The 15,303-nt window shown below is 35.9% G+C and overlaps 1 protein-coding gene across 2 annotated transcripts in view; it reads left to right on the top strand.

Moving 5' to 3' along the window:
• RICTOR (RPTOR independent companion of MTOR complex 2) overlaps window positions 1-15,303 on the top strand; it is an 88,443-nt gene that overhangs the window by 5,530 nt on the left and 67,610 nt on the right. For both annotated transcript variants that reach the window (XM_071730639.1, XM_071730641.1), the window contains exon 3: window positions 12,108-12,205. In XM_071730639.1, coding sequence (XP_071586740.1) covers window positions 12,108-12,205 — 98 coding nt within the window. The remainder of the gene's footprint in view (window positions 1-12,107; window positions 12,206-15,303) is intronic.

The raw sequence follows: 15,303 nt of genomic DNA, 5'->3' as shown, positions 1-15,303 counted from the left end.
AGAAACAAGAAGGTAATTGATTTTTTTGTTCTATTATTCTGAGATAAGAAGGAGCATCTTGAAAAACATTTGGAGAGAGATCTTACTTGTCTTGCTACCTGAGAAATTTTTTACTTCCTTATTCTTGGGTGTAATTTTGGTTTTTTTACATAGGGATACTAAAGGGGAAATGATCAGTTATGGCAGCCTGCTTTTGGTAGCCTTTTGGTAGGTTTCAATAGTAAGAGAGCTAGAGTTGCTGAGTGTACGCACTTTAAAATTTTGGCACACAGTTTTCCTGTCTGCACATGTGCTTTATTGGACTGTTGTTTTGGAATTGTATAGTGCACTGCCCTTGTATAAATTAAGAACACTTGTGTACCTTTGGCTTTGCTTCTGAAGGCATTACCATTTTTGCAATAGTAGGACTTCTCAGAATTGCTAAAATGTACTTGCAGTATTTCACTTATTTTCTTGAAAACAGTATTTTTAATGAAGGAAGAATCTTAATAAAAGGCAACTTTAGAACCTTTTAACTTGCTTACTTAGTATTAAGGTATGTGTAGGAGCTGGTCACTACCATGTCTTTCAAGGCCTGTATTCCTGGCTGGTTTTAAAGTTTTTGTGTCCAACATCTATAAATTTATTTTTGTGGGTGGTCTTTTTATGTTTATGTTGGTCTGGTTCAGATTGGTCAGTCAGTGTTGGCTCTTGTCTTTTACAGAGCAGCAAATAAAACAAGAGTTCAAATAATCTTACAGTTTCTATTTATATTTCGCAACAGATTGTTCTGTGATCTGGATTGGTATAAATAGGTGGTTTTAGGTGTTTAAGCAGTGCTGGCTTTCTACCACATTGAAGTATTCTGCATCCTTCCCTCCTACCCTTTCATTAGAATTTTATAAACTTCTGAAGTACCAAAAATCTCTGGTTTCTACCGCCTTTATAAGAATGTTTTAATTGTTATAATCAGTTTTCTTCAGCTGTTTTTTTCTTCCCTTCCCTCCTGACCCAGCCCCCTTTTGGGATTAATGCTTAGTTTTAGGATTTTTTTTTTTTTTTTTTTTTTTTTTTTTTTTTTGTCAGAGCTTGTCCATTTTAGATGCTATGTAAAGACACACATCTCTCATCATAATTATGGTAAATAAGGAAGCTGTGCCAACTATAGCCTTCCCAGAAAGAAATAACTTATTTGCCCAATCTTAACAATTTCAGATGTTTTTTGCTGATAACAGAAGAGGTGCTGTGTATCAGGTAGAGTTTTTCTCTTTAAAGTAAGAAGTGAAATAGTGAAAATCTGTAGTTTTCCAGCTGTTTATATCCATAAAACCCAAACACTGCATATAAGAATGGAGGATTAAAGAGTGGCTTGAGTGAAATAATGGCAGACCAGTCTGGGGGCACAAACGGGAGAATCAGGTAAGTTACTATTTTTCACATTAATTGATGCTCCTACCTGAGACTTTAAAGTCTGTCTTAAAACCATGTAGCTTCTTACAACTAAGACATATGCTTGTGACTTTAGGCTTTGATAGTTACACAGAAGATTAGATGAGAAGTTTGTTTTTCATTGGAAGTGTTTTTAAGTGCATGAAGGTGTGCAGATGCTTATACCATAGTGCAGGTGAGTTTGTATACTGAACCAACACTATTGTAGTGAGTTCTGATACAGAAAGGAAAGTGCCATAACACTGCCATGCAAGTGCTGGCTAATTTTTGACAAACTGGTTTAACTGAAGCACTTGTCATCTTCACTCTCACAATAAAATGCATTTTGCTTTGTTCTAATTTAAAAATCTGGATGATTAGTGTATTTGTTCGTGGTGTGGAATTTTTTTTTTTCATTTGCCAACCATCTGTTGTGATGGAAAATTTGGGTAGAATACATCAGGAAAAAAGTGGGAGTTAGCAGGACTTCAGAGTATGCTTAGTTTAGAGTGGTCACAAAATTCTTGGATTTGGTAAAGAAGAGGAATGCTAGTAAAGATGCATACGTGGGAAAATGGAGTAAAGAAGTTGATGCAAAACTTAATTAAAAAACCAAAACAAGCAAAACCAAAAACAAAAAAAAAAACCCTAACCAGAACAAAAGAACCCAGCGCCACAGAATAAAAAACCATATTTACAGTTGTATTTTTCTGCTGCGTCACATGCCAAAAGCTCATGTTCTTACACTTCTATTCATCAGTGTAGCAAACTGTGTCTCCATGGTGGTAGAGATAAATTTGGGTAACTCAAATATTATGATGAAGTCGCTTCTCCCAGATACTACACTTATAATATCCTTACAATCAACAGTGTTCATTTATCACAGAATCATAGAATGTCTAGGATTGGAAGGGACCTTAAAGATCATCTAGGTCCAACTGCTCTGCATGGGCAGGGACTCCTTCCACTTGACCAAGTTGCTCAAGGCCCCACCTAGCCTGGCCTTGAATGCTTCCAGGAAGGGGGCAGCCACAGCTTCTCCATGCAGCCTGTGCCAGCATCTGATCACCCTCACAGGAAAGAATTTTTTCTTAATGTCTAGCCTACATCTCCCCTCTTTAAATTTTAAACAATTTCCTCTTGTACTCTCACTACACCCATGTAAAAAGCCCTACCCCAGCTTTCTTGTAGGCCCCTTTCAGATATAAATTATGTTATTAGTGTTATGAATTTATTATTTTAAATTGTTATTATAAGTTATAAATTAGTTTGAGTGGTAGAGCCTTAATGAGAGTTTTCCTAAATGGGGAGCTTTTATTTCTAAATGTATTGGTTTGTTCTTTGCTGTCAGGACTTCTCAAAGCTCATTTTTAGTTTGGTACTCATTTTAGTACTGATGCAGTTTTGGCTACCTCTTGCCATTTATTCAGGTAACTGCTCCTGGAAATTTTTAGAAGCATACTTCTTAATTATTATTTTTTAATTTAATTATTCTGTAAAAAATAAGTATGCTTAGTTCTCTGAGGTGTAAAATGAAAAGACCAAAGATTCTGAGGTCCCTTTCTGTTGGGGAAATGAGTATTTATCAAAACCCCATGCTATTTATCAGTGAGTCTAAGACAAAAAGAATGTCAAAATAGTAGGGATAGCTAGGGCAATATTTGAAATTGCACTTGTTTTGGTAAAAAGGAAGAAATGCATCTCTCTACTCCATTTGCATAGATTTCATTTGTTGTGAAATATGCAACAGCTGTTAAGGCTACAGAATGATTAGCCGAAGATTCTTGTTCACAGAAGTAAGTTATTTAAAACAAAACAATATGACCTTGATTTATTAAGAATTATATAATAATTATAAAAGAGTAATAGAAAAAATTCATTAATCTTTTCATGCCAAAATATGTGGTGAATAATACAGGAATTTTGTGTAGGTTTTTTCCGGCTGCATGAGAATTTGATTTCTGACTTGAATTATACACAATCAGTATATATATTTTAAAATAACTACTTCATAAACATAGATGAATATCGAGAACAGCTGTTGCCTGAAAACAATTTGTTTTGTTTTGTTTTGTTTTGTTTTGTTTAAAAACCTTAGTTCTAAGTAGTCTTACTCCTTTGTTATATTCCAAGCGTCAGTGAAGTCAGAACTCAGCTTTAGCAACCTCATACCTGCAAAATTTAGAATGTTACTCTTCCTTTATGCAAATCATATGTGATTCTCATGACTAGATCTACTTTTTTCTTGTTTGTTGTGTTGTTTTGTTTAGTTGCTTTCTTTTCATAAAATACAACTTTTTAAAAAAGTAAAAAAATTTGCTGTTTCTGTAAGTTTGATGTTTCAAGATAATTTTTTTTTAGGCTAGCCTGTTACTTCAATGGGGCAGATTTCTCTAAATTGAAATTAACCAACAAATTAAGAGTATTCTCTGTTTTAAGAATTGTTCCTAGATCTTGTTGTTAAATTTATGAATATGACGCTTCCTGTCTTTTCTGTGAAAACGAACATTCATAGGTAAAGATGGAAGTGAACTGTTTTGTCCCTGCTATAAGAGGCAAGTTCCCAAGCATCTTGAGTCTGTGCTCAATTCTGAAATATGGTTACAGCATTTTAAGGGGATTAGTTATCACATGGCACATTTGCCACAGTTGGAAGGTTTCCTGCTGCAGTCAGTGCTGTTTGTGAATTACTTGTGGTTTCTAGTTGTGTACCTGTATTAATGTTTGAATTTGAGAGTGTTACTACTTTGCTCTTGCCATATCTTGTGAAATTGCCCTTCTCTTTATCTGCAAACCAAGAGATCCTACATCTGCTAACGTTGCTGGCCTTTTTTGTTGTTCATGACACACTATGTAACAGGGAAGTTCTGAGCTCAGTGGTTTCTTCCTGGCAGCTTGGAGTTTATCAGCAAGAGCCTTGTAGCTGCACAACGCTTATATTTTTGGTCTCTCAAACAAATTAAAATGATGCAGAGAAGAATCATAATGTCAATTGGGAAAATATTCGTAGATATAATATTTCTCCCTTTTAAAAATCTTGTCCTGTCACTGCTGTTACCATCTTGCTTGTCAGCTCAATAATACTGGGGGAAAGACATAATCAAAATTCTTTTGTCTGCTTTTGAAAGGATATTTTCCTGATAAGCTTACCAAATGGTAGTTGCGTGATGCAAAACAGTCACATCAGAAGCGAATATTCTAAGAATAATCTGGAAGATAATTTTATAAACTATTACAATAAACTCATATTCACCATTCAGAATGATAGTTGGTTTTCTGGAAAGTGTTATTTTGATTTGATTTGTATACCAACATAAGCAGTGCTGTGAATCTGGGAAAGACTTATCCTCCAGTCTTTCATTGGCTTTTGAGCAGCTGTACTGGGTCACACTAGGCTTGTCCTGTCTTGGACAGTAGCTGTTAATTGATGCAGAGGAGAGATTAGTAGGACAGGGAAAAGAAACCTACAGTCATGCTGCTATGAAGCATTCCCTAGCCTCCAGCATTTTCTGCTTATGATTATGTTCTTTTTGCTGCTTTTGTTTCTTTGTTTTCCTTCGAAACATCTAAAATTTTGAAAGTTTCAGAGCATGTTCTTCTAGAGTTTAACTCTATATTTGGTAATAATTTACATTTCTGTTTTACTATGGAGTGGTATTGAGAGAAATTTTTTTAGGAGACTATAAACTTGACTTGGTTTTACTTATCACAGTGTGCAGTACTTAAGAGTTGTGTATCTAAAATTGTAGAAAGATAGTTCTAGGTTTTTTGGAGGGGGTTGGAGATGAGTAAGTATGTAATACACACATATACCAACAATGCTAGCAAAGGTTCTTGGCAACAGTGACACCTTTGAGAGTTGAGGGCATAACTATAAATTTAAATAGAGGACTAAATCAGATATTTATTTTCTATGAGAGCAACAGCTTTTTAAACCTGCCTTGGTACAGGTCCTGACATTAATATTATGCTCATTATTGGTCCTTGGTGAAAACTCATGAAGTTCAGGATTTTCTGTACTGCTGTAAGGTATTTAAATAATAGTTTGTTCATCAAAAACTATATGTAATTTTCAAGTCAGCATTGTAGCTGTCATTTAGAGTGGTCCTTTAGTAGTCTCTTTTTGTGTTCACAGTTTAAAGGTATTTTAAGTTTGTCTCTAACAATCCAAAATAATGTATGTGGCCGGTCTTCAGCTTTGTCATGTGCTTCTTTTTAAGTAGTAATACTGTAGCCTTAGATGTTATAAAAACTATTAGCATTTCAACTGTAAAACCTATTTTTCGGAACAGTTTTTAGCAGTGAAGCAAGGCTGGTGTATAGGATCAACACACTGAGGATAATTAAGATATTTCCAAGGGTGAAAGGACAGCTTTTCTACGCATTTAACCTCAGCGTCTTGGTTAGACACTGAGACAGCATGTATGTGACAGTAATTTGGAGAGTGGTCCATTGTTTAACTGCTCTGCTTCAAGCTGACTGTAAAACCAGAATGCATTTTTACATGCCACCTTTATGCATACACTTAGGAATATTTAAAAAAAATTACTCTTTAACTTAAAATAGTGTATGAACATCTTCAGAGGAGAAATCTATTAAGTCACAATAGGCATTTAAACTTGGCTTTCCTGTTTACTTACTGGAGGACAAGTGTAAGTCTAGATGTACAGAGATAAAGATGAAGAATTAGACTGCTGATTGTAATCCTACTATCAAGACTTTCTTCTTATCTGAGGTTCTAGTGATTCCTGGATCCTACCTTAGATATTCTGTCTTTTGTTTTGCTTTCTAGTGAATAGACATTTTTGCAAATGTGATGGTTAATTTTTGCATGATTGATGTAGGAATAAGAACAGTTCTTTTATTTTCTTGGCCGAATGCCAAGAGAATGAGGGAAGTTGTGCTTTTTCCATTTTACTGAGCCACTTTCATCTATTCATAGCTTTTTTCAGCAGCAAAAGTGAAAATTATCGAGTTCCTGAATTTTTTTTTCTTTTTTTTTTTTTTTTTGGTTTTCATGAGCATGAGTTACTGGCTCTCCATTGTATTCAGAGTAAGTGCTTTATGTATGGTTCACCTGTACGTGCTATAGGAGTCAAATTAAACAAATCTTTATATTCTGCAGAAATCTGTACTTTTCAAGACAGTGTTCCTGATTGTTAAGATTTGTTAAACATGGTGGGGTTTTTAACCTAAGACATGAGAGCTTTTTTTTGGCAAAACTGACACACCACACTATGCCAGTGCAAAGTATTTTGTACCTTATTCTTTCAAGTATGATAATAGAATTTTAACAGTGATCGTGAGGATGTTCATTTTACCTGGGTTTGTATTCAGTACATATTTCAACATAACAGTATCAACCTGAACCTGACAGTACAAACAAACAATTATTTCTGTGTTTTTACCTTATAAATTGAGACATACCTTCAATCTAAACAGATATCACAGGGCTGGTAGGTTGTGGGAGGTTTTTTTTTGTTTGTTTTTTGTGGATTTTTAGGGTGGTTTTTAAATTTATTTTGTTTTGTTGTTGTGTTTTGGGTTTTGGTGTTGTGGTTTTGTTTTTTTTTCCTAGATCATCAGTTCATTGTGATGTGTTCATGTGCCATTTTTTTAAAATCTGGCACCGTGAAGTTGATCTTTCAATACATATAATTCAGGCCCTATCTCTGTGTCAGAAACATTACATTTTTCTAATGTAGCTTTCCCTTCCATAACTCAGAATCTGGTTGTTTTTCTTCTGTGCAATTTCCACATTTTGGATTAGCTGTAAATTAATAAGGTTTCATATTTTGAGAGATTACAGAATTGTCATGATTTTTTTTTTTCCCAGCAAGTTGAAAATGGTAGGTTATGCCTTCTCATTGGTGTTTCATTTAATTATTGGTGGTGTTGATAAAAAAGTGTTCTAGCCGACTGCCATCTAGGCTTATAAAGACATCTTCAAGTAATTGATTTTTAGTGTTTCATTGCTTTTAATAACTGCTAATGGGACTATTTCAGTGGAAATAGAGAATAGTGCATTAATGTTTCTAGTTGGTGTATGTTTCACTCAATTTCCTTTGTTTTGACAGCATGTAGTTTACCAAGCTGCTAGGAGCAGTTTTGCAAGATGCAGCTGCATGGCAGTGAAGCTTCAGAAGTTGCTAGTAAATGTAGAGCTGTATAGTAAGTTCACCAGATGCACCCATTTGTATTGTGATTCTTTCCTAAGAGAAAGTTTTTTGTCTTCTTAGTTCATTATTAAATGCTCATCTGTTGTGAAATATAACTTTATTTAAGAGAAGTTTAGGCATATTTGATCTTGTTTCACTTTTTTAGCACTCTGATTCTAGTAGGCGTGATAACAGCTGCGAGTGCAGATTGTCACTTGGGAGTTTACTTGCTGTATGAACACTGGTAACTATGTACAGCTACTGTCCTAGCATCTGTTAACTGGTGTGTATTTACACTCTCCCCTATTAAAATCATTATGGTGGACTTTACAGTTACTGAATTATTTGTGAGCTAAAATCTGCCATTCTTTTTGTTAGCTTCTTATTCATGTGTGTATAACAGAATAGCAAACTGGCATTCTGCTAGCCTACAGAATTCATCAAACAATGCTGCTAAATCTGTCAGGGGAAAGGAATCGTCACTTGTGCTAACGTAGCTATTGCTGGTCCTGTTTCATCCCTGCATTAGATGGAGTTCTAGCTTTTTTGTGTAGCTGGAGTTCTGTGGGGTTCTTTCTCTCTGGAGAATGGGATCTGTCAGAATGGATCATGATTTTCACTGGGGAAAAACAATGTAGCAGTCCTGAAGGGGTGGAAAAATGAGTCTAGCCCTGAGAGGTCATTGGAGTTTAAAACTAAACAGCAACACAACTTTGAGTATTTTCAATACACATTTATGAATTACTTTAGTGTGTAGGGAATAATGGAATTCTGCTGAAGATTATATGTACGGGGTGTTTCTAAGTACAAACAGTTGTGGATGAGAAACTGGTTTTGGTGTAACAGACGTAAACAAAACAATGACACCTACTTTTTACAAAGTGAAAAAAAAAAAAGACATGCATAGAAAATAATGTGGTAGTTATCAACAATAAGTTTTTTTACCTTGTGTCCATTAACTGCCATGTTTTGTCAAGTGCATAAGTGTAAGTTAAAAAGATAATCTGACTTTTTTCTAATGAGTCTCTTCTAGAAAAAGCATCTAGCTTCCACCACTCTACTTGTAAATGACTCCATGCCACAGGTGCTTCTCTGTGGGCTTTTGTAGAACTTGAGTATTAAGTTTGACTCAGTAACCCTGCAGAAAACCTAACATAGCCACAAGAATGAGAAGTATTCTTCTGAGTTAGCAGAATCATTTTAATGTGAAGTCAGTGGGTGCCAGAGTAGTGTAAAGGATAGGGTTTATCATATAGTGGGACAGGGTAGAGGGAAGAAAAGGAAGGAAGGAAAGGTATTGAGTCTTTTGGCAGAAGAAATGTAAGATCATCTTAGTCAGTTTGCACAAGCAAACCCTCAGCACTATGGGAAAGAATGTGAAGATGTGGTTGTCACTATGGGCTAGCTCAGGATGAGTCAACATCTCAATAATAAATGAGGTAAGTCAGGGAAAAAAATAGACTTTTGAGGAGTCTTAAAATTATAACAAGTAGCTTCTCTGTCTTTAGGTAGAAAACTAAGAACTGAGAAGTAAGGGTTAATCTCTGTGGCCATGGTCTGAACTGGGGCCATTTAAAAAACGACAAAAGTCCTTGTAAACACTAATACCAGCTGGTAAGCTTGACAGTGAAATGTTGAGGCCATGATATGGAAGATCAGTCTCTGCTTTTATGCCACTTTTTTCCATTTCTTCGTTACTCTGTTTCTCATAATTTTTGCATGAGAATTTATAACGAGAAAAGAAAGCAGTTCTGGATCTGATTTTTGATTACAGAAAAGCCATATAGCTTAGCTGATAGAATCCAGAGTATTCAGTTTATTCTGGAGTCCATTTTAAGGGAAGGCACAGACTAGGAAGATACTGTATCTCCATTCGTAAAGTCACGTTATTTTGTTTCAATTTTTTTTACCTTTGCCACGTGCGATATTCTGTTAGACCTCCCTGCCTTACAATTGGGTTTATTTTTTTAAAAGATGAGTCATGCTTGAGTAACAAGTAATTTTTCTACTTCTTTCTAATAAATGATCCATTTCCAGAAGAGGAAAAAGAGGATAGCAGTTTTTCCTTAGTGTGTCACAATTCTTTTGTTAGCTTTTTTGGAGAGATTTTTTGCAAGAAGGCTATTTTGAAGTTTAAAACAAAACTTGAGCTGACAAGGTTTGACTAGAATGGCGTCTGTAATAATCTTAGTTCTCTCTGAGGTAGTATGCTGTTTGAGGGTATTTATTTCTTAGCTGCCTTTTTTTTTTTTGCACAAGCACTAGTGTTGTTGATATAGTCAAAACATGAGTCGGCTAACTTGCTGTATTCATATAGTGTTTGATAATGGAAATGTCTGTCGTGTTCTCAGATTTTCTCACAGGGTCATAGATTGGATACTGCAGTCCCCAGTTTGTTTCAAATAACTTACCTGCCAGTGGAGCTTCTGAGAAATGTCTGTTTGCTTTGCTGCGCACTACAAAGATAGTTTTCCTCAGACTTTTCCATTTCTCTAGGAATGAGTTTTTCTCAGCAGAAAGAGTACAATGTGAGGAAAAGTTGCTGTAACTGTGTCTTTTTATATAGATGAGGAGTAACATGGTTGTAGTCCTCATTTTATTATCTGACCTCATTATGAAGGTCAGCCACTGGTACAGAATTGTAACATGGGGAGTGGTAACATCATCTTGTCCTGATTTCTTCACATCTATATTGGGTGATCTTGCACTTTCAAACTTTAAAATCACATTTCCAGTTATTTGGGAATGTTATTGTTGTACCTTCCTCTCCAGGGAATCAAAGTAGAGTGCCTAGAACACACTGGAGCACTCTAAGGAATTTGTGGGAAAAGGTATTTTACATCAGACTGGTGATGACTGAGATTGATGCCCACATTTAGGAGCCTGTCTTGTCTTCTCAGAATTTCACCAATCTTTTCTTTAAAAAATCACAGTCGTGTGGTGTGGCAGTAGCATGTCTGTACATGTGCTGGACTCTTACTGTAAGCAGTGTAGTCAGTAGAGTTGATTAATTTTGTCCTTGAGTTAGACATGTTGCACTTGTCAGCTTGTTTTTTACTTCACTGGCTGATAAATGAGCTCTCTATTGACTACAGAGGGTTTATAGGTGTATGTGCCTTAATTCGGGTACCTACCACCTGTAGGTGTCTTACACTTGTATTCCTGATGGTAGTGCAAATACAAGACACTGTCTTTCTAAAAATGTTCTGGATATATCCTAATGAGATTGGTGGTTATGTTTGCTTTTTCAAATGTATTAGTTTTTAAAAGTTTTATGTACAGAGGTTGATAAAAACCTCAACTTCTGATTTCATTTGATAATGAAAAATACACAAATATCCTTATATGGTGAGCAGGGAAATGGTTGACTTTATACAACAAAACTTCATCTGTAGCTGTTCATACTGCAGCAGGAAGCAAGTATCTTTGCTGAAGTTAGTGTGGGGCACCACACACAAACACTGTTGCTATTTTGCAGATGTCCTCCATCACAACCTTCGAATTTAATTTATTTCAAACCACAGTGTTACAGATAGAGTTGTAGTGCCTGTCACACTGGCAGTATTCATGCCAGTACTGCATGAGATCCTGCGGTCAGTCATCTCCCTATGAAAACTGCCCTGCTGCAGTACCATCAGGCACAGGGTTTGGTTTTAGTTTAGTTTCTCATACAGTACCTCTGTGTGCAGCTCTCTGTGCCCAGCCTGTTCTGCCTCAACTCCCAGCCTTTTTCCCAAAGGCAGGGCAATATTGTCTCTCCTCACCATGTTTGGTAGTCCTTCCTGTATCCCAGCAGAATGCAGGGTTACGCAGTTAGTGAGTTAGTGTCTCAATCCTGGTTTGTGTTTTTTAGTTTGGTTGGTTTGTTTTTTGGTTTGTTTTGGTGGTGTTTTTTTTGTGGGTGTTTGGTGTTTTGTTTTGTTTGGGGGCGAGGGGGAATTAGGGACCGAAAGGAAAAGGAGAAGGTATTCCTAGTCTACCTGTTTACCTTGGAGTTCACTTTCCATGTCACTAGAAAATAGTAGCCCTCTCATAGTGTACAGTGGTTGTGGGCAAAGTTTAATACAAAGAACAGAAAAGAGTGCAGTCTTCCTAAAATCCCACCAACTCTTTTTTCTTCAGGGAAAAAAAAGGTATATAGTGTAGCAATAGCATACTATCTTTTTATTTTTGTCTTTAAGTTTACTTTGTGGGTTTACATTTCAAGGGGAAAGCTGTTCAGTTCAAGATGTTAGTACTGGAGTTCCAGGCACTAAATGGATTTCTTTGTCAATTGTAAATCTAAGCTATTGATTAAAATCTTCTTTAAAATAGGAGTCTCTCTCCACTCTGGGCTTTAACATTAATCCTAGAGCACTTGGATGTGCCAGGTTGTGGTTCTAAGCATAAATCAAGTTGATGCTTCTTGAGGTATAACTGATATGCATCCTTAATTAAGACCAGGACAGTACCTGCTAGTTTAGGAAAATACATGTTGAATGCATGCTAAGATTATTATTTTTTTTTCAACTGTGTCTGCTAATAACCTGTTTTCTTTTGCAGAACCCTGTGATAATATGAGAGAAATTCTCCAAAATGTGGCCAAATTACAAGGTGTTTCAAATATGAGAAAACTAGGTCACTTGAACAATTTTACTAAGGTAAGATTTCAAATGGGGTCATAGAACAATTTATGATACAGGCAAAATACTTTGTGTATCCTGTATCAGCCATGGGCTGAGAGATTCATGTAAGAGCTCAATGTCATGGAACAGTACATGGAATCTTTAGAGTGTGGGAAAGGAACAGTAAATAAGGACACACATGTATGTATATGCAGGGTTATGCTGAAACTGACATTTTCAACTGGCTGAATTATTTTTTTTTTATATTTTAGAGCTTAGAAGCATGACTGTCTACCAGCTAATGGCTTAAGTTGCACAAATACTGCTAAAGATTGGTTAGTGTTCCTTCAGAATTGCATAAAAAATATGACACCCCTTACTTTGGATATAAACTGATACAGTCCTCCCCTTCACTATACTTGATCAACGAGCTGTGGTTTGGCCATTAATGGAATAACAACCATCAAATTTCACTTCCATTCTCATAGTGAAAAAGATGTAAAAGGGCGATTTCTATAAATGGTCTGTAGTGCTGATTTTTGGGTTCCTTTTTCCAAATACATTATTTACAAAATGGGACCCATGTTGCTCTTGTTGAGGAAAGGGGAAAAGCGCATTGCAGTCAGTGAGCTAGGAGGCGCTGGCACTTTGAATGGATGGACTGGTACTCAGAAGAAGCTTTTAAGTTGTTCAACTTTCTGATTGAGTGCTATAGGGAAGCATGTCTGAAGATAAAACCCAAGTTTCTGTGAAATAGGATGGATCCTGCAATAAGCAGTACCCAGGACACAAGATGTCAGCGGAGAATTTTGCAGGGAAAGTAAGGTTTAAGTTACTGTTTTTGTAGATGAGCTGATAACCAATCATTGAATTAAGATACCTGGGAAGGTGCTTGACAGTTGGAGGCAGTCTCAGGTGAAAGAACTAATGCTCAAGGGCAGGTTTAGGGAATCAGTTGACATGAGAAGGCCAAGTATGCATGATAATCTTCAAAGTCGCTATGCTTCTGGGCTGCTAAAAGCAGTCCTTGTAAGATAGAACAACACTTCAGTGCTAGGTTCATTTGTGCATTAGGTTCATTTGGCAGGGAGGTGAGTACCAAGAACAAAATCACAATAGCGTATTTATCTTTTAGTCCATTAATGACAAACGTGCATATGTTTAGTTTTCTGGGTTGCTTTAGAGTATGTGTAGGCACAGTGTTCACTTTGGAATGGAGTTTAAAATGAAATATATTGAGTCAATTCTTTATTGTGTCTGTCAGACCCCCACCATTGCTTGCTCCCACCAAGCTGTATTGCAAGAAAGCCCCTTATTGTGCTAGAAAAGGATGATGCATAACTGTTTTCTTTGTTGTACTTATCTGAAAACTTTTAAATATGTTTCCAAAGTCTCTAGTTGGCTTAAAATTAAAAAAGATGGATTAGGTTTGCAGATGCAGTGTTCTTTTTACTACTGAAGGTCAGATGTTAAGCACCTATGGGTGTGGTAAATAAATAAATATGCATACTGTAATTAAAAGATGAACAAAAATTCTTTCTAAAAGATAGTTTTGAAAAGCTCAATAATTCCATAATTGAGTATTTGAATAACTAATTCTGTATAATTTCTTGGTATTAAAATAGGACAATTCTTATAAAAGCATGATAGGTTTTCATAAATGGGATGTACAACTGGCAAGAACTGATGGATTTGTGAGAAGTAACTTGCTAAAATTAAATACGACTTTTGAAGACAGAGACTGTAGTTCATAACCTGCTTTTCATCCTGAATCAGTGGCAATGTGTAAGGGAATCTTCCTACTCTGTTTAATATTTAGCACTTACCAGGGAAATGAAAAGAAGAACATTTGCTTTTACATTTGATTTTGAAAATTCTTCCTATTTTTGTTTGAGATGCAAATGTAGTCATAAGAATAGAGTAAAAGTTGCAAACTGTTCTGTATTGTCTTTCTTTGTGGTTAGAATAACATTGATTTTTCATTCCATTGGTTAAAAATGAAAGCTGGAGCTTGGGGGGGGCAAGATGGTTTTATTTCCTTTTTGCACTGTGGTCTTCTACCATGAATTGATAGAGTCTCACTTCCCCCTTTGTGAGACAGGAATGTGTGGAAGATAGATGTGCAAAGAGATGAGGATGTTTGTATCCTATCTTGGAATTACATTGAAGATGACCTCTATTTGTCTGTAAATTTTTGTGCATATGTCCGTTTCTGTAAGGCTACTAGTTATCTCCAATACTTCTCTTACAGAGAGGGAAGAGACCTTTGACATTTTTTTAATAGAATATTTCTGATAAAACAAATCTGTAAATTGAATTCTGCTGCTGGGAAATATTTTTGTACTTTAAATTCAGGACTGTTCTCCCCCTGACCCAGATTTTTTTGTACAGACACCGGGCAGATCTCACATTTGGAAGAAATATGGTTCTCCTTTTTGTTAGGGGAAGCAAAATATTTCTATGAATATGGAAACAAGTGATATAAGTTAATGTGGACTTTTCTGACAGAGATCATGGTAGATGTTCCATTTTGTATGGATTGCAAGATATCTGAAGTATGTTAGGTTCAGGTTCCTTTCCTTGAAATAGGCCTAGATTTTTTAAGTGGGGTTTGTTTTCTTCCTTCCCTCCCATCCCTCTTTATGTAAGGTGGAGGAAAGTAATCACTCTTTTAAAATTACTGAACTATTACTGAGATATACTCTAGATTTTTATGCAGAAGTTAAATACTTTAAATAAAACTGATTGTTTTATGATTAGAATTACAGCGTCCAGAAGTCAAAAGGATTTGGTACTTTGTCAGCAGGAATGGTACTGTAAGGCAGGTGTTTTGTATGAAACTTGTATGAAAGAAATGTAGCTTCCTGGTTGTATGTCATTCCCTTCAAGAAGAGTGTTAACTAGTGATACTCAGGTCTGCACAACAGCCCTACTTACTATGCAAAGGAAGTACACTGTATACATCATATTATACAGCAGCTTGGATTTCATTAATCAGATTTTACCTAGTACTTTTTATTAGGTAAACCTTAACGTTCCTTTCTTGGCTCTCCGGCTGCAGCACATGAGTTCTTGCCTGACAGGTGATAATAACAGGTATCTTAAGTTCTCTTCTCCAAGAAACTAACTTTCCC

Source organism: Heliangelus exortis, chromosome Z (genome assembly GCF_036169615.1).
Source record: "Heliangelus exortis chromosome Z, bHelExo1.hap1, whole genome shotgun sequence".
In the NCBI taxonomy this organism is placed as follows: domain Eukaryota; kingdom Metazoa; phylum Chordata; class Aves; order Apodiformes; family Trochilidae; genus Heliangelus; species Heliangelus exortis.
The sequence above is the reverse complement of the archived record's forward strand: the minus strand, read 5'-3'. Positions and strand labels throughout refer to the sequence as shown.